Raw genomic sequence first — 18,320 nt, forward strand, 5'->3', positions numbered from 1 at the left:
GACCTATGGGCCCAGTTAGAGTTTGGATTTTATTCTTACAAGAAAGGAGACTAGGCCGGGTGTCATGGCGGGCACCTGTAATCCCAGCTGCTCGGGAGGCTGAGGCATGAGAATCCCTTGAACCCAGGAGGCGAAAGTTGCAGTGAGATCATGCCACTGCATCCAGCCTGGGTAACAAAGCGAGACCCTGTCTCAGAACAAAAAAAAAAAAAAAAGAGAGAGAGAGAGACTAATAAAGGGTATGAAATCGGACATGATCTGGTTTACGTTTTTATAGGATTTCAGGAGTGGATTGGCGGGGGGTGCGGAGCCATGTCTGAGGCTCATGCATTTGATGCAGACCAGGTGGAGAGATGCTGGTGGTCAGAGCTGGGGTAGCAGCAGTGCACAGGGAGAGAAAGGACAGATTCAGATGCACTTTGAGAGTGTCACTCATGGGTTGCCTATGGGGGCTGTGGAATCAAGACTGACTCCTGGGTCTGGGTCCTACAGAAGTGGGTGAACGGTAGTACTGTTTGCTGAAGTGCCAAGCCCTGGAAAAGAACCTGTGTTGCTGGTTCTAGTTTGGACCTATTAAAATTTGAGGTGACACTCAAGTAGCAGATCAAGTAGGTGAATATAGGAGTCTGAAGTTCAAGAGAGAGCTTGGGGATAGACTGATTTGGGAGTTACAGGTTGCAGTGACTTCCAACATCAGCGACCTGGAATTGGCCAAACCTCACAGGTTGAGGGCTCATGCCTCCACAGGACCGTTCTCTCTTCAGACACCAGCCGCAAATTTGGGGGTTCTAGGCCACCCTCACTTCTGACCAGCTGGCTACAAATTCTGGGCTTCCCATCACCCTGTCATAATTTGCTAGAATGACTCATAGAACTCAGGAAAGTGCTATATATATCATTACAGTTTTATCACAGCAAAAGGATTCAAATCAGAGCTAGCCAAAAGGAGACCCATAAGGCTAGGTCTGGGACGGTCCTAAGCCTGAAATTTCCATTGTTCCCTCCCTGTGGAGTCAGGATGTGTCACCCTCCCAGCATGTCAACGTGTGAAAATATGCAGAGCATTGCCAACCAGGGAAGTTCGCTGAGCTTTGGCGTTCCGAGTTTCTGTTGGGGCTTCTTTATATAGATATGATTGATTGAATCATTAGCCACGAGGTTCAGCTCAGTCTCCAGCCCCTTTCCCTCCCTGGAGGTTGGGCCTCAAACCCTAAACCTTTAGTCACGTGCTTGGTCTTTTCAGCATGGCAGCCCCATCCTTTGTCATCTCCTTAGCTTAAACTCTCTAAGATCCCACCATAAATAACAAAGGCACCCCTGTCACTCGGGAAATCCAGAGATTTAGAGGCTCCTTCCCAGGAACCAGGGACAAAGGCCAGTCAAGTTATTACACTTAGGTTGTTGAGGACTATATGAGTTCTAGGGACAGTGTAAACAAAGAATTAAAGAGATCTTAGCTCTGAGCATGGCAGAAAACCAGAGGAGCAAGGTGTTACAGAGGCTGGGAGAAGAGAATCTCTTGGGGAGGGTTAACTATGTCAGACACCCATGAGTGGTTGCATATGCAGGACAGGGAAGAGGCTGGGGGATTTGGCAGGTTGGATATTGTTGGTGATCTCGGCAAAAGTTTTTCAATGGAGGTTGGGTGTGGTGGCTCACACCTGTAATCTCAGCACTTTGGGAGGCCGAGGCAGGTGGATCATTTGAGGTCGGGAGTTCGAGACCAGCCTGGCCAACATGGAGAGACCCTGTCTCTACTAAAAATACAAAAATGAGCCAGGCATGGTGGCAGGCACCTGTAATCCCAGATACTTGGGAGGCTGAGGCAAGAGAATCGCTTGAACCTGGGAGGTGGAGGTTGCAGTGAGCAGAGATTGTGTCACTGCACTCCAGCCTGGGCAACAGAGCAAGACTTGGTCTCAAAAACGAAAAAGTTTTTTAGTGGAATGGCAAGGGTGCATGCCTGATTGGAATCATCTAAAAAGAATGGGAGGTGAAGAAGTGGTAAGGGCAAGCGCAGTGACTCTTGATGAGTCTTACTATGAAAAGGAACAGAAATGACATGTGAGGAGCTGGGGCAGGGGCCACATGGGCCTAGGGAGGGGGTTCTTTTAAGGTCGGAGATAACTAGACCATTGTCTCGGGTCAGATGCTCCCAACTACTTTAGAACCCTGATTCAAACTGCCTTAAAGAATAAAGAAGCCGGGCACGGTGGCTCACGCCTGTAATCCCAGCACTTTGGGAGGCCGAGACGGGCGGATCATGAGGTCAGGAGATCGAGACCATCCTGGCTAACACGGTGAAACCCTGTCTCTACTAAAAATACAAAAAAATTAGCCTGGCGTAGTCGTGGTGGGCACCTGTAGTCCCAGCTACTCGGGAAGCTGAGGCAGGAGAATGGCGTGAACCCAGGAGGCGGAGCTTGCAGTGAGCTGAGATCGCGCCACTGCACTCCAGCCTGCGCAACTGAGCCAGACTCCGTCTCCAAAAGAAAAAAAAAGAATAAAGAAATTTCTTCTCTTACGTAACTGGAAGTCCTAAGGTAGGTCAGGTTCAGGCTTAGTTGATTCAAAGACTCAGCATGTTTTCAAGGACCCAGGTTCTTTCCAATTCCTTGCCTGACCATCCTCGGTGTGGCTTCATCCCCAGGCTGATAGCACAGCAGCTGCAGCTGTCCCAAGCGTCGCATCCAGACATGAGTGTACAGGAAAGCCTATCTTTTCCTGCACACTCTAAGGAGTGAGGAAATCTTTCCAGAAGCCTCCCAGCAAACTTCCCATACCCTACTGACCATAACTAGGTTACATGCTTGCATGTGAATCACTTACCAGCCAGTGACTGGAAAGGAAAAGCCCTCAGGGCCATGCATGGGTCCGGGGGCGGGTGGGAGGGGCGTAGGATAGAGGAGGAAGGATGCCGTAATCATTCCAGAGTGGAAAAGTAAAACCCACTGGAGATGTGGGCCAGGATGCCAGGCTGTGTGGAGGCCCCTGGAAGGTTTTTTTTTTTTTTTTTTTTTGAGATAAGGTTTCACTCTGTCACCCAGGCTGGAGTACAGTGGCGCGATCACGGCTCACCGCAGCCTCGACCTCCCAGGTTTAAATAATCCTCTCGCATCAGTCTTCTGAGTAGCTGGGACCACAGGCGTGTGTCACCGTACCTAATTTTTAAATGTTTTTTTGTAGAGATGGGGTCTCCCTAGGTTGCCTAGGCTGGTCTCAAACTCCTGGGCTCAAGCAATCCTTCTGCCTTGGCCTCCCAATGTGCCAGGATTACAGGCATGAGCCACTGTGCCTGGCCAGCTTGTGCAGTTTTTCAGCTGCCTGAGTGCAGTCACAGGACTGGAGTTCTCCAGGCAAGCACAACGGCGGAGCAAAGGCAATCACCGTGCCCTAGCAAGTGCCTGGGCTGCCGGGCCTGGAGAGCCAAGTTGGGTCAGGAAGGCAGAAAAAGGTTGGAGGTGGAGGGCATAGCGGGATGGTGAGAACGTGGATTGAGGTTCACACTGGGTTGGAAGACGGTCAGAGTAGGACTGTCTTAGGTGGGCTTCCCGGGAGACAGCCCCTGGAAGTTTATGTGCATATAGTTTCTTTGCAAGTCCTCTGTGAATAACACCTGGGAAGGAGTGAGAGTAGCAGGACTGGGTAGACAGAGAAGCAAACACCCTCAGTGCCGTGGCCACAGAGGCCACAGCGATCTCCCGGGATTCTCTGGAGCTGGGATGACCCTTCCCAGGCATCCTGCACTGATGTGAAGAGAATTCTTTTGGCCTCTGCACCTGGCCAGTGTCCTGCAGAGATGGTTCTCTGCCAGGTCAATTTTGATTGAGACAGAGAGGGAGGGCAGGCCCAGTCTATTTAAGAGTATCATATAAGGACAGACCTCAGTCAAACACCAACGAATATAGGAGGGCTGGGTGGAAACATGGCAGATGTGGCCTGGGAAGTGGCCTCCGGGGAGCAGTTGGGTCCTAGGCAGAGGGGTGTGAGCACGGAGAAAAGGATGCCGAGAAGAGGTGGGAGGCCGTCTCTTTCTTCAGAGCTCTTCCACAGGCTTCCCCTAAATTGGGGAGCAGGACTCCTCTAGGGAGAAAGGAATTCAAACTGAAAACCAGGGAGGTGATGGAGCGTGAGGCATGAGAACCACTGGGCTAGGGGACAGGGTGGGTGGGAGGGGGAAGGACTGGGCCTGACGTCACCATTCTGATGCTCAGAGCCTGGGTTTTGTCTCCCACTGCCCCCCAAGGTGGTGGAGAACTGTGCACTTGGAGGAAAGGGGGCAAGAACCGCATTTCCTGGGGTGGTAAGTTGGGCGGCCACTGCCACGAGTGCAAGGAGGGCCTGTTATGGTGCTGCCAAGGTCCAGGTGGGTCAGGTGCCAGGGTGGGACTCACATGTCCCAGCTGCCCACACCTGCCCAAGTCAGATGCCCCACATGCTTAGTGGAAACATGACTGCCAACCCGTCTGATGCTTATGTTTCCAGCTCCCTGCATTCCATTCCTGAGGGCCTCTAGATGGTTTTCACCTCGGATAAAATTCTTTCCTTCCCATTGAGAGACTGTCCTGAGATAAAAGTGAGCATTGTCAGTGTGTGTGCTGGCTCACATCTGTAATCCCAGCACTTTGGGAGGCCAAGGTGGGAGGATTGCTTGATCCCAGGAGTTGGAGACCAGCCTGGGCAACATAGTGAGACCCTGTCTCAACAAAAATTTATTTTTTATTTTTTATTTTTATTTATTTATTTTTTGAGTCAGAGTCTCGCCCTGTCACCAGGCTGGAGTGCAGTGGCAGGATCTCAGCTCACTGCAACCTCCGCCTCCCAGGTTCAAGTGATTCTTCTGCCTCAGCCTCCCAAGTAGCTGGGACTACAGGTGCGTGCCACCATGCCCAGCTAATTTCCGTATTTTTAGTAGAGATGGGGTTTCACCATGTTGGGCAGGATGGTCTCGATCTCTTGACCTCGTGATCCACCCACCTCGGCCTCCCATAGTGCTGGGATTACAGGCGTGAGCCACTGCGCCTGGCCTTTTTAAATTGTATTTTATTTATTTACTTTTTTGAGAGGCAGAGTTTCGCTCTTGTTGCCCAGGCTGGATGCCTGGGCCAGTGCAATGGCAAGATCTCGGTTCACTGCAACCTCCGCCTCCCCGGTTCAAGTGATTCTCCTGCCTCAGCCTCCTGAGTAGCTGGGATTACATGCATGGGCCACCACTCCCGGCGAATTTTGTATTTTTAGTAGAGACGGGGTTTTTCCATGTTGGTCAGGCTGGTCTCCAACTCCTGAACTAAGGTGATCCGCCCACCTCGGTCTCCCAAAATGCTGGGATTACAGGCGTGAGCCACTGCCACCGGCCGAAAAGATTTGTTTTTTTTAATTAGCTGGGCCTGGTGGCGCATGCTTATGGTCCCAGCTACTTGGCAGGCTGAGGTGGGAGGATCACTTGAGCCCAGGAAGTCAAGGCTGCAGTGAGCCATGATCTCACCAGTGCACTACAGCCTGGGAGACAGAGCCAGACCCTGTCTGGAAAAACAAACAAACAAAAAGCATTGTCCATCAGACTGCAAGTAAGTCTTGTTGTTTCTGGGAAATTCTGCCTTCCAAAATGACTTCTGGACAGCAGGTCCCCTACCCCTTAGCCCTCAGCGTTCTGGAGGGACTTCCTGTCCTTGCCGCGTGCCACCTGCTTGACCCGTTTCTGGGCTCCACAGCAGGGTGGCTTCGAACAGGTCGAAGGGCCATGTAGATCGTGGCCCAGCACCTTGTGCAATCCCTCGTAGTTAGTGGAACTGAGGCTCAGATAGCATGCTCCCTGGGCCCCCCTTCGGGAGCAGTGTGGGGTCCTGGCCGAGAACCCCTGTCAGCATGTCACTTCTTCCTATCTCCCCAGGTGACAGCCTGCTGATGGTGAAGAACCCACCCCCGGCCCCGCCACAGCCCCAGCCCCAGCCCCAGCCACCGCAGCCGCAGCTGCAGTCGCAGCCCCAGCCCCAGAGCCTGCCCCCGATCGCGGTGGCCGAGAACCCGGGCGGCCCCCCGAGCCGAGGGCTGCTGGACGACGGTTTCCAGGTGCTGCCCGGGGAGCGTGGCTCCGGCGAGGCGCCGCCGGGTGGGGACCGCAGCACCGGGGGCGGCGGGGGCGATGGGGGCGGTGGGGGCGGCGGCGCGGAGGCGGGGACTGGGGCAGGCGGCGGCTGTGGCAGCTGCTGCCCTGGCGGGCTGCGGCGGAGCCTCCTCCTGCACGGCGCCCGCAGCAAGCCCTACTCGTGCCCCGAGTGCGGCAAGAGCTTCGGCGTGCGCAAGAGCCTCATCATCCACCACCGCAGCCACACCAAGGAGCGGCCCTACGAGTGCGCTGAGTGCGAGAAGAGCTTCAACTGCCACTCGGGCCTCATCCGCCACCAGATGACGCACCGCGGCGAGCGGCCCTACAAGTGCTCGGAGTGCGAGAAGACCTACAGCCGTAAGGAGCACCTGCAGAACCACCAGCGGCTGCACACGGGCGAGCGGCCTTTCCAGTGTGCACTGTGCGGCAAGAGCTTCATCCGCAAGCAGAACCTGCTCAAGCACCAGCGCATCCACACGGGCGAGCGCCCCTACACGTGCGGCGAGTGCGGCAAGAGCTTCCGCTACAAGGAGTCGCTCAAGGACCACCTGCGCGTGCACAGCGGCGGCCCGGGCCCCGGCGCCCCACGGCCGCTCCCGCCGCCTCCTGAGCGAGACTAGGGCTGGGCTGGGGGAGGGCAGGGCCGGACGGAGTGGATCGGGGGCGGCCTGAGCACCAACCACCTTGCCGGGTGTCCTCAGCCACCGTCTGGAAATCGGCAACAGGCATTGCACTCCGGTTGGGGGTCCCCCAGGGTGGGGCAGGGATCCCCCAGATCTGTCTGGTCTGAATGGACGCCCAGCTCATCTAGGGTGGACCCAGCTGCCGGGGAAGAGCCAGGGGGACCGCGAGGAGCCGAGCGTCCTCGGGCACCGCCCTCACACCCCCTCGAGTGCCCTGGGACCACTGGGCCACAGATGGTCATCAGGGGAAGCCACCAGGGAGTCCCGAAGCCCTTCCGAGATCAGGAAATGAGGTCCCAAGGTTAGGAGACGCCCTGAAAAAAAGCGAAGGCCGAGGGATGTGCTAAGGGTAACACCTTCATGATGACAACACTGCCTCGCGTTTCAATAGCGCTTTATACTTTTTTAAGTGTTTTCTATCCGTTATCCATTTCACCCTTGGCCTATCCCTCTCAGATAGGTGGGGTAGGATTTTCCTGGTGACGGAGTAAAGTGAGAGGCAGGTGAGACGGTTCACCCAATCACACGGGAAGGGGCGCGCGCTGCCCAACCGCGCTCACCGCCTACCTCCGCTGCTCGGGAAGCTGCTGGCCTGGCCCTCCTGGTCTCTCTTCCTTTCCTGGTCTCTCTTCCTTTCCTTGCTCTCACCCACGGACAAAACCAGAAGCGACAGGAGGCCAGCTCCTGGGGTTCCTGGGAGCCGGGAACAGATTGGCTACGGAACGCCCCAGGTTGTGCATTCAGAGGGCTCTTTCTCCATGAGAGCTCCTGGTGCCGCCTCGGCCCCAGCCTGTCCCCAGCCCCTCAATCTGGTGCAGCAGCATCTTGTCACTGCACAACAGTGGCCTGGTCCCCCACAAGCAGCTAGGGCCCCAGGTCAGACCTCACCATGATGATTTGTTCCAGTTCTCCCAGGGCAGAGGGGCGAGGGAGAGGCTTTTGCTGTGAGAGTAGCCGTCACGTGTCTCTTCCCAGCAGCGCCGGGCAAGTGGGTGCTAGAGTCTGAGCCTCAGGCTCTCCTGCCCTGGGCCTCCCAATTGGTGCTATCTGTTACTGCCCGTGCTCACGGACATGGCTACAGACCCTGCTGTGCTCCACACCCTGCAGGCGCCTCGGGAAGCGCCCAAAGGATTCCCCTTCTCGTTGGTGCACCTGCTCCATGGCTCCGGGCGCTGCGTCCCGAGGGGCCACAGTCTCCATTTCAGTGTCTTGCATGGCCTGGCACCGGGTGGGGTGGTATGCCCCAGGACCCTTGTTTGTGTCAAAAATGACTTTCCCTGCCCTTGCGGTGGGTCCGGCGTTCCTCCCAGCCGGGATCACAGTGGGCAGCCGGCACCCGGCACCACTTTGGCGAGCGTCCTGCTTCCGCCCTTGCCCTCATCTACGCTGTTCCGCTTTCCTCAGACCCCTTTTTGCCGTGCAAAGGGAATTCTTGACATTAAATAAAAGGTATCCAGATTGCAGACTGCATGTTCACAGAGCTGGGGGTTCTCCAGCTTGCCTACAGTAAAGCCTCAATGAACTGGAATCCAATTCAATGGGATATTTTTTTTTCTTCATTCTGCTTTTTGAAGGAGACAAATCTTAAGAAAGCAAATTGAGATGAGAAATTAGACAGGGTTCAGTAGAGTTTTGTTAGAGCAGAAGGGGACCCTCCAGTGATCAGTTGCTGGGGGAGGGGGGTAGTGTGCCACTTTTAAAAAGCATATGCACAAAGTATTTCCTAATCTAGATCATGGAAAGGTCAGAATGTTTTTTGGTTGCAGGAGTGTGAGGAGAGGGGAGACGTCACTTGAGACATGGGTTTAAAACACCTGGCCGGGCGCGGTGGCTCACACCTGTATTCCCAGCACTGGGAGGCCGAGGCGGACGGATCCCGAGGTCAGGAATTTGAGACCAGCCTGACGAAAATGGTGAAATCCCGTCTCTACCAAAAATACAAAAATCAGCCGGGCGTGGTGGCGGGTGCCTGTAATCCCAGCTACTCAAGAGGCTGAGACAGGAGAATCGCTTGAACCCAGGAGGTGGAGATTGCAGTGAGCGGAGATCGCTCCACTGCACTCCAGCCAGGGCGACAGAGCGAGACCCCGACTCAAAAACAAAACAAAAACACCTGAGCACAAGGCTCAGTCTGATCCCTTTATTTTACCTTCAAGGGGCTGATTCCCAAGGAGACCTAGGGACTGAGCTAGTGAGAGCCAAGCCTCTCTGCTTTCCTGTATCCTAGGCTGGTGGATGCCACTGCACCAAGTACCCCTCAGCTACACCATGAGTCGCCCCAAGCCCTGGCACAGGTTGCTGGAGCATCCCATAGTGAGCCTCATCCCCAGAGCTGATCGGGGATGGTGACACTCAGGATGTTGGCCTCTGCTGGCTCCCAGGCAGCGAAGATCCTCAGTGAAGACCCTGGAGTCCACATCCTGAAGCAGGACAGGGGTTTTGCTTTGGGGGTGGATTTTTATTTTCCTTCTGAGAAAATGTAGTTTATGTAGAGACAAAGTCTTGCTCTGCCATTCAGGCTGAGTGCAGTGGTGCAATCTTGGCTTACTGCAGCCTTGACCTCTGGAGCTGAAGCAATCCGGTTGGGCGTGGTGGCTCATTCATGTAACCCCAGCACTTTGGGAGGCTGAGGTGGGAGGATTGCTTGAGACCAGGAGTTTCAGACTGCCCTTCCAACATAGCGAGACCCCTGTCTCTAGAATAAAGAAAAAAATTTTTAAAACAGAGACAGGCCAGGCATGGTGGCTCACGCCTGTAATCCCAGCACTTTGGGAGGCCAAGGCGGATGGATTGCCTGAGTTCAGGAGTTCGAGACCAGCCTGGGCAACATGGTGAAACCCCATCTGTACTGAAATACAAAAAATTACCCGGCCGTGATAGTGTGTGCCTGTAATCCCAGCTACTTGGGAGGCTGAGGCAGGAGAATCGCTTGAACCCGGGAGGCAAAGGTTGCAGTGAGCCGAAATGGCACCACTGCACTCCAGCCTGGGCAACAGAGCGGGACTCCTCAAAAAAAGAGAGAGATAGGATTTCACTCTGTTGTCCAGGCTGAAGTGCAATGATTCAATCATTGCTCATTGCAGCCACGAACTCCTGGGCTCAAGCAGTCTCTTGCCTCAGCCTCCCCAGTGGCTGGGACTATAGGCATGCATGCATCACCACACCTGGCTATTTTGTTTTTCTTTACTTTTTGTAGAGATAGGGTCTTGCTATGTTGCCCAGGCTGGGCTTGAACTCCTGAGCTCAAGCAACCCTCCCACCTCAGCCTCCCAAAGTGCTGAGATTACAGATGTGAACTGCTGCACCTGGCCTTTTATTTATTTATTTATTTATTTATTAGATGGAATCTCACTCTGTTGCCCAGGCTGGAGTGCAGTGGTGCCATTTCAGCTCACTGCAAACTCCGCCTCCTGGGTTGAAGTGATTCTCCTGCCTCAGCCTCCGGAGTAGCTGGGATTACAGGCCCCCACCACCATGCCCAGCTAATTTTTGTATTTTTAGTAGAGATGGCGTTTCACTATGTTGGCCAGGCTGGTCTTTAACTCCCGACCTCAAGTGATCCGCCCACCTCGGCCTCTCAAAGTGCTGGGATTACAGGTGTGAACCACCTCGCCCAACCCAGCCTATTTTTTAAATTGACTTTTAATTTAAAAATCAATGCAGTCCAGACATGGTGGCTCACGCCTGTAATCTCAGCAATTTGGGAGGCCTAGGTGGGCGGATCATGAGGTCAGGAGTTTGAGACCAGCCTGGCCAACATGGTGAAACTCCGTCTCTACTAAAAACACAAAAATTAGCCAGGTGTGATGGCACACACCTGTAATCCCAGCTACTCAGGAGGCTGAGGCAGGAGAATCGCTTGAACCCGGGAGATGGAGCTTGCAGTGAGCAAAGATTGTGCCACTGCATTCCAGCCTGGGTGACAGAGTGAGACTCCGTCTCCAAAAAAACAAAACAAAACAAAACAAAAACACACACACACACAATGCATGCAATAAAAATTCGAACAGTTTAAAAAAAAAAGAAAAAGAAAAGAGGACACAATAAAGAGTGAAACTCTTTCCTAACATACTTCCTGGAAGTATCCACTGCTGAAAGCTGCATCTGTGTCCTTACAGACCTGTGTTCAATTTCCCAGACATTCAAATTACTTCCTCATTTCAGGATATGCTGTTCTGGGCTTTCTGTCCTCATCAGCCTAGGAAGCTCTAACAGGGACATCTGGATTGTAGCATTCCTTCCTCAGCACTGTACCAGATGATCAGGTACAAGGAGTGCTCTGCAAAGGTTGCTGCTCCAAAAAGCTCAAGAGAGGTAGAACGTTTCCTGAGATGGGTGGACAGCTCAGGGAACTTCATGCTCATGGCCTCAGTTTGTGCCTTACTTTATGGAAAGGGCAAGGCAGGGTGTTAGGAGAATGAGATTGAGGATGGACGGATGGCTGCATTGTTATTGTTTCATGAACATCTATTAGGGAACAAAGAAGAGTAAGACCTAGTCCTTGCCCTCTGGGAGCCTGACGTCTAATAGGAGAGAAGGTATTTGTGAGAACAACACTACTAGAAAGCATATGACTGCATGAGGGTGGGGGCTTGAGAAATATACGCCTGATCTTCTGGAAGGCTCGCTGCAGGACATCCCGCTGAGAAGCTGGGAAAATACTGGTCTGTAGAAGCCATACTGAGCTAGTGATGGTCAAGGCTAAGTCTCCGGTTTCCTGGATCCTGGGTTGGGGGATCCCGCTGCACCAGTGCCCCTCAACTACACCGTGAGTCACCCCAGCCCCCAGCACAGGCCCTAGGAGAGTCCCGTAGGGAGCTCTAACCACACAGCTGATCAAAGATGGTGACACTCAGGATGCTGGCCTCTGCATTTTGTTCACTTGATTACCTCTTTAGTATTTAGCACGTGTCTAGCCTGGATGGGCACCACAGGGGGTACAAGTGATCGGAGTTGAGCGACAGACATGAAGAGGAAATTGGCACCCTAAGGTGGTACAATTTGCTTGACAGCAGAGTTGATGGGAGGAGTCGGAGCTCATGATACGATAAGCGTGAGATTAACCTTCATGGAGAAGTCAGGGACTAGAGGATGAATTGGATGGGGCAGAGGGAAAGGAGGGAGGACGCGATGTGGGACAAGGGTGAAACACACTGGGGAGAATGCAGCTGGGATTGAAAGGCAGGAGACTGGCAGAGCCACAGGCCGTGGACCAGCTGCTGGTGGTCTGGGCCCCACAGAGCTGCAGCCCCTTGGAACTCTTCAGGAACAGTGAATGCATAGCGCTGAAAGGAGGCCAGAGGATGAAATGGAAGTCTCAAGAAGGCAGGTTTAAGTCGGACACCACCAAAAATGAAAAACACCCCAAAACACACAGGTAAAGGCAGTTATCTTATGATCAAAGATTTGGGCACCATGACCGGCTCTCTGACATCTGGGCCCTGGGTATTGGGTATTGGCAGGGAGTAAAGGGGGAAAGTAGGAAAGTTCATACCAGGCTCAGGATGAGCCAGCCTGTGCCTATAATTTCACAGCATTTGTCCAACCAGCTGTTACTGCCAAAACATGCGATAGAGCATCCTAGAGGCCCAGAACCCTGTTTTGGAAGAGCACAGAAGGACGGTTTGGGGGAGGCCATGCCTCCTAGGGAGTCATTAGGGAGGCATATCTTTTTCTTTCTTTCTTTCTCTTTGAGGCAGGCTCTTTCTCTGTCGCCCAGGGTGGAGTGCAGTGGCACGATCTTTGGTCACTGCAACCTCTGCCCCCAGGTTCAAGCGATTCTCCTGACTCAGCCTCCTGAGTAGCCGGGATTACAGATGTGCACCACCATGCTCGGCTACTTTTTGTATTTTTAGTAGAGATGGAGTTTCACCATGTTGGCCAGGCTGGTCTCGAACTCCTGGCCTCATGTGGTCTACTCACCTCAGCCTCCCACAGTGCTGAGATTACAGGTATGAGCCACTGTGCCCGGCTAGGGAGGCATATCTCTAAACTGGTAATTCTTGAGATGAGAGGTCCTGAATATCTGTCAGAATCATACACAGCCCCCAGCCCCCACTGACAAGGGTCCCAGATGTCTCCTTCCATAAGAGTCACTCTGCTAGTGAGATGCTGGCACTGTATCCCAAAGGTTGGGAACCTCTGTTCAAACTTCTTTAGATATATTTTAATTTAATTTAATGTGTTTTTTTTTAGATAGGGTCTCGCTCTGTCGCTCACTCTGGAGGGCAACGGTGGGATCATGACCCACTGCAGCCTTGAGCTCCTGGGCTCAAGCGATCCTCCTGCCTTGGCCTCTCAAAGTGCTGGGATTACAGGCGTGAGCCACTGCGCTTGGCGACTGCCTTTAGTTTTTAAAGGAGCATTTCTTTCTTTACACTGCCCCTATGATAGCCATACAGACATTTAACCTGTCAGTAGAAGCTCTCTCTGCTCTATTGCCTACTACCCAAACTTGCCTAGCTGTGTTCAGCCCTTCCTCCCTCCCTCCCTCCCTTCCGTCCTTCCTTCATTCCTTCCTTTCTCTTTCTTTCTCTCTTTTCTTTCTTTCTTTTCTTTCCTTCTTTTCTTTTTCCTTCATTTATTTCTTCTTTTCTTTCTTTCTTTCTTTTTCTTTCTTTCTTTCTCTATAGGGTTTTGCTCTATCTATCTATCTATCTATCTATCTATCTATCATCTGTAGGGTTTTGCTCTGTCACCCAGGCTGGAGGGCTGCAGTGGTACAATCATAGCTCACTGCAGCCTTGACCTTCCAGGCCCAATCAACCCTCCCACCTCAGCCTCCCAAGTAGCTGGGAGCACAGACGTGTGCCACTATGCCTGGCAAATTTTTAAATTTTATGTAGAGATGAGGTCTCCCTATGTTGCCCAGACTGGCCTCAAACTCCTGGGCTCAAGGGATCCTCCTATGTCAGCCTCCCAAGGTGCTGAGATTACAGGCTTGTCTCTTGACCACTTCCAAGCCATGCCCTGTTTTTTTCCACTTTTGTTCTCCAGGGGTCCTGGGCCAGGGGAGCTGTGTCCAAGTCCTGGTCTCTCAAGCCCCAGCTCTGGTTCCACTTTGTCCCTGAAGACTGCTTCACCACTCTAGGTCACACGCTCCCCTGACTTCCCACAGACGTTTTAGAAGTATCTCCAAGTCCAAGAAACTGTGCGGCTGAGAAAGACACAAAGACAGGACGGGAGGCACTCCTTGCCCTCTGGGACTTTCCATTCGGTTTGGGTATACAGAGAGCCATCATTCTTTCACTAGTCAGTGTGCTTCCAGTTGCAATCAACAGAAGCTGACTGGCCAACCAGGAAGAAGAGGGAACATTCTGGAAGGAACCTGGAATCATTCACAGACTCAAAGGAACTGATGAAGAACCAATCTTGGATACTGACAAAAATGTGCCTCTCATTTCTGCTCCTTTCACTGTATTGGGATCATTCTTTCAAACCAACTTATTCTAAAAAAAATGGAGGATGGTCGGGCACGGTGGCTCATGCCTGTAATCCTAGCACTTTGGGAGGCCGAGGTAGGTGGATCACTCGAGGTCAGGAATTTGAGACCCGCGTAGCTAACAGGGTGAAACCCCATCTCTACTAAAAATACAAAAATTAGCCGGGCGTGCTGGCGCATGCCTGTAGTCCCAGCTACTCGGGAGGCTGAGTCACGAGAATCACTTGAACCCGGGAGACAGAGGTTTCAGTGAGCCAAGATTGCACTACTGCATTCCAACCTGGTGACAGAGTGAGGCTCTGTCCCAGAAAAATTTATAAAGAAAAAAAATGGAGGACAAGATTATTCCTGACTCATATAGTTATAATTCACCAGAGAGGAAATTAGCTTCTTCCTTCAGCTCAGTTAGAAGAAACCCAGGGGAAAGCTTGGACTGGTCCAGCTCAGGACACATCCACCCTGGCTTAATGACTGTGCTATGACTGGGCCCATAGGTGGGCTGGCTTAATGACTGTGCTATGACTGGGCCCATATGATTGGGCTGGCTTGAGCCAGGTGCTCACCCTTCAAACGGTTACTGAGACCAGGCTGGAGTTGCTATGCAAGAAGATGGCAACACACATTTGAATTACATGGGTAGAGCTTAGGGAGGCACGATGCCTAGAGGAAGAAAGGAGACATGTTAGGCTGAAGAAGTTCGTGGGTGCACACCACGGACACATAAACAGCCGGGGAGGCACCTTGAGCCAAGGCGTGTTGATTCCAGGATTCTCACTGACCTGCAGTCTAGCAGGGCATGATCTCCAGAGGATTGTTAGTGTGAGGGAAGGAATACAAAAGACATTGTTCGGCCAGGCCCGGTGGCTCACGCCTGTAATCCCAGCACTTTGGGAGGCCCAGGCGTTTGGATCACTTGAGGTCAGGAGTTCGTGGCCAGCCTGGCCAACATGGTGAAACCCCGTCTCTACTAAAAAATACAAAAATTAGCCATGCGTGGTGGCGCATGCCTGTAATCCCAGCTACTTGGGAGGCTGGGGCAGGAGAATTGCTTGAACCCAGGAGGCGGAGGTTGCAGTGAGCTGAGATTGCGCCACTGCATTCCAGTCCGGGCGACAGAGCGAGAACCTGTCTCAAAAAAAAAAAAAAAAAGAAAAAAAGAAATGGTTCATGCCATCTAGGGACTTGCAAGATAGTAATGGCAGTGAGACAGAAAGAGTCTTAACGAGTGGAATAAAGCCATGGATTATAAACTTTTTTGAGAAAAAAACAGGCATACATATATGTACTTATATAGGCTAATATGTATGCTATAAATCATACACATGATACAAATTTAAAAGATAAGATAATTTTTGTGTGTGTGAAACAGGGCTTTATTCTGTCACTCAGGCTGGAATGCAGTGACGTGATCACAGCTCACTGCAACCTCGACCTCCTGGGCTCAAGTGATCCTCCTACCTCAGCCTCCCGAGTAGCTGGGACTGCAGGCGTGTGCCACCATGCCTAGCTATTTTTTTTTTTTGTAGAGATGGAGTCCCATTATGTTGCCCAGGCTGGTCTCCAACTCCTGGCTTCAAGCAATCCTCCCACCTCAGCCTTCCAAAGTGCTGGGATTACAGGCATGAGCCACTGCACCTGGCCAAGATAAATATTATTAAAACATTATTTTAACAACGTATATTATTTGTTTGTTCAAAGAATACTTTTTTCTTTCACTAAAAATGAGGGTCTGGGGTGAGATGATGTCTAAGGTCATTTTCAGCTCTGCATGTTGCATTCATATTCTACAAATGTAGAGATGCCAGGCTACAAGTACTAAATGTCTATTTTCTTGATTCTTGGAATACCAATGCTACTAATGGGAATAACTGTGAACTTCATTTAAAAGTTTTTTAAGCCGGGTGTGGTGGCTCATGCCTGTAATCCCAGCACTTTGGGAAGCTGAGGCGGGCGGATCACGAGGTCAGGAAATCGAGACCATCCTGGCTAACACGGTGAAACCCTGTCTCTACTAAAAATACAAAAAAAAAAAAAAAAAAAAAAAAAAAAAAAAAAATTAGCTGGGCGTGGTGGCGGGTGCCTGTAGTCCCAGTTACTCAAAAGGCTGAGGCAGGAGAATGGCGTGAACCCGGGAGGTGGAGCTTGCAGTGAGCGGAGATCGCGACACTGCACTCCAGCCTGGGTGACAGAGAGAGACTCCGTCTCAAAAAAAAAGAGGAAAAAAAAAGTTTTTTAAAACGGACTGGGCGCAGTGGCTCATACCTGTAATCCCAGCACTTTGGGAGGCCGAGGCGGGTGGATCACTTGAGGTCAGGAGTTCGAGACCAGCCTGGCCAACATGATGAAACCCCCTCTCTACTAAAAATACAAAAGTTAGCTTGGCGTGGTGGCACACACCTGTAATGCCGGCTACTTGGGAGGCTGAAGGCAGGAGAATCGCTTGGACCTGGGAGGCAGAGGTTGCAGTGAGCCAAGATTTCTCCACTGCACTCCAGCCTCGGCAAGAGAGCGAGATTCTGTCTCAAAACAAAAAACAAAAAACAACAACAATTTTTTTTGAGACGGAGTCTCGCTCTGTGGCTTAGGCTGGAGTGCAGTGGTGCAATCTCGCTCACTGCAAGCTCCGCCTCCCAGGTTCACACCATTCTCCTGCCTCAGCCTCCGGAGTAGCTGGGACTACAGGCGCCCGCCACCACACCTGGCTAATTTTTTGTATTTTTAGTGGAGACAGGGTTTCACCATGTTAGCCAGGATGGTCTCGATCTCTTGACCTTGTGATCCGCCTGCCTTGGCCTCCCAAAGTGCTGGGATTACAGGCGTGAGCCACCACGCCCGGCCAACAACGTTTTTTAAAACAGCATATGTCAAGATTTGAATGTCAGTTGGAAAAAACAAATGGGTAGCTTCTAAGAGACACAACAAAGCCACATTTATCCTGCTGAATTCATTGCAATACAAGGCTTGGGCCTTGCAAAAGTAAAGCAGAGAGAAGAAATTGCCTGTTATCAAGTGCTTGCTGTATGCCGGGCACTTGGCTACATAAGCACTTTACATAAATTCTTTCTTTTAGTTCCATCAGCAACCTTAGGATGAGGTGTTCACATTCTCAGCGGAAGACAAGGACACTAGGGCAGAGTGAGCATGAGCCACAGCACTTAGTAAATGAAGGATCTGGGACTAAACAACAATAATGATCATGAGTACTTCTTGAGCTCTTCCTCTGTGCCAGGTACTGTTCTAAGCACTTGACTTGAATTCACTCATTTAATTCACACAACTCTGTGAGCTAAGTACTGTTATCTATTCACCAATAATCATGGGGAAACAAGTACTAAGAAGTTAAAGACCTGACCAAGCTTCACATCTAGTAAGTGGCTGTGATGGTGAATACTGAATCAACTTGATCGCATTGAAGGATGTAAAGTATTGATCCTGGGTGTGTCTGTGAGGGTGTTGCCAAAGGAGATTAGCATTTGAGTCAGTGGGCTGGGAAAGGCAGACCCACCCTCAATCTGGTGGGCACAATCTAATCAGCTGCCAGCACAGCTAGAATATAAAGCAGGCAGAAAAATGTCAAAAGACTAGACTGGCCTAGCCTCCCAGCCTACCTCTTTCTCCCGTGCTGGACCCTTCCCACCCTGGAACATCAACAAACATCAGACTCTAGGTTCTTCAGTTTTGGGACTCAGACTGGCTCTCCTTGCTCCTCAGCTTCCAGATAGCCTATTGTGGAGCCTTGTGAGCATGTGAGTTAATACTTAATAAACTCCCCTTTATATAACATTATATATATATCCTATTAGTCTGTCTAGAGAAACCTAATATACTGGCAGTGCTGGGCTAGGGACCCAGACGGTCTCACTCCCCAGCCCCACTTAGCAAATCACTGTGCCACACTGTCTTCACCAGCCCAGGGGACTGCAGGCGCTACACCATCTCCACCAGCCCACGTGATTGCAACCCTGGTGCCTGGTGCTGCCTCCTTTGCAGGCTGGAAATTTGATCTGAACCTTTTTCCAGACTTCCAGGCTCAGAGTCTGGGATGCTGAAACACGCTCATTTTCAAGAGACTGAGGTATAAATGTGCATC

The 18,320-nt window shown here is 51.7% G+C and overlaps 1 protein-coding gene across 1 annotated transcript in view; it reads left to right on the plus strand.

Moving 5' to 3' along the window:
* Positions 1-8,254, plus strand: part of ZNF282 (zinc finger protein 282) — a 31,104-nt gene extending 22,850 nt beyond the window's left edge. The window contains exon 8 of the mRNA XM_001166690.8: positions 5,891-8,254. Within this exon, the coding sequence (XP_001166690.3) occupies positions 5,891-6,726 (836 nt within the window). The 3' untranslated portion in view covers positions 6,727-8,254. The remainder of the gene's footprint in view (positions 1-5,890) is intronic.
* The last annotated feature ends 10,066 nt before the right edge of the window (positions 8,255-18,320 follow it).

The sequence above is a fragment of the Pan troglodytes genome, chromosome 6 (assembly GCF_028858775.2).
Source record: "Pan troglodytes isolate AG18354 chromosome 6, NHGRI_mPanTro3-v2.0_pri, whole genome shotgun sequence".
Taxonomy (NCBI): Eukaryota; Metazoa; Chordata; class Mammalia; order Primates; family Hominidae; genus Pan; species Pan troglodytes.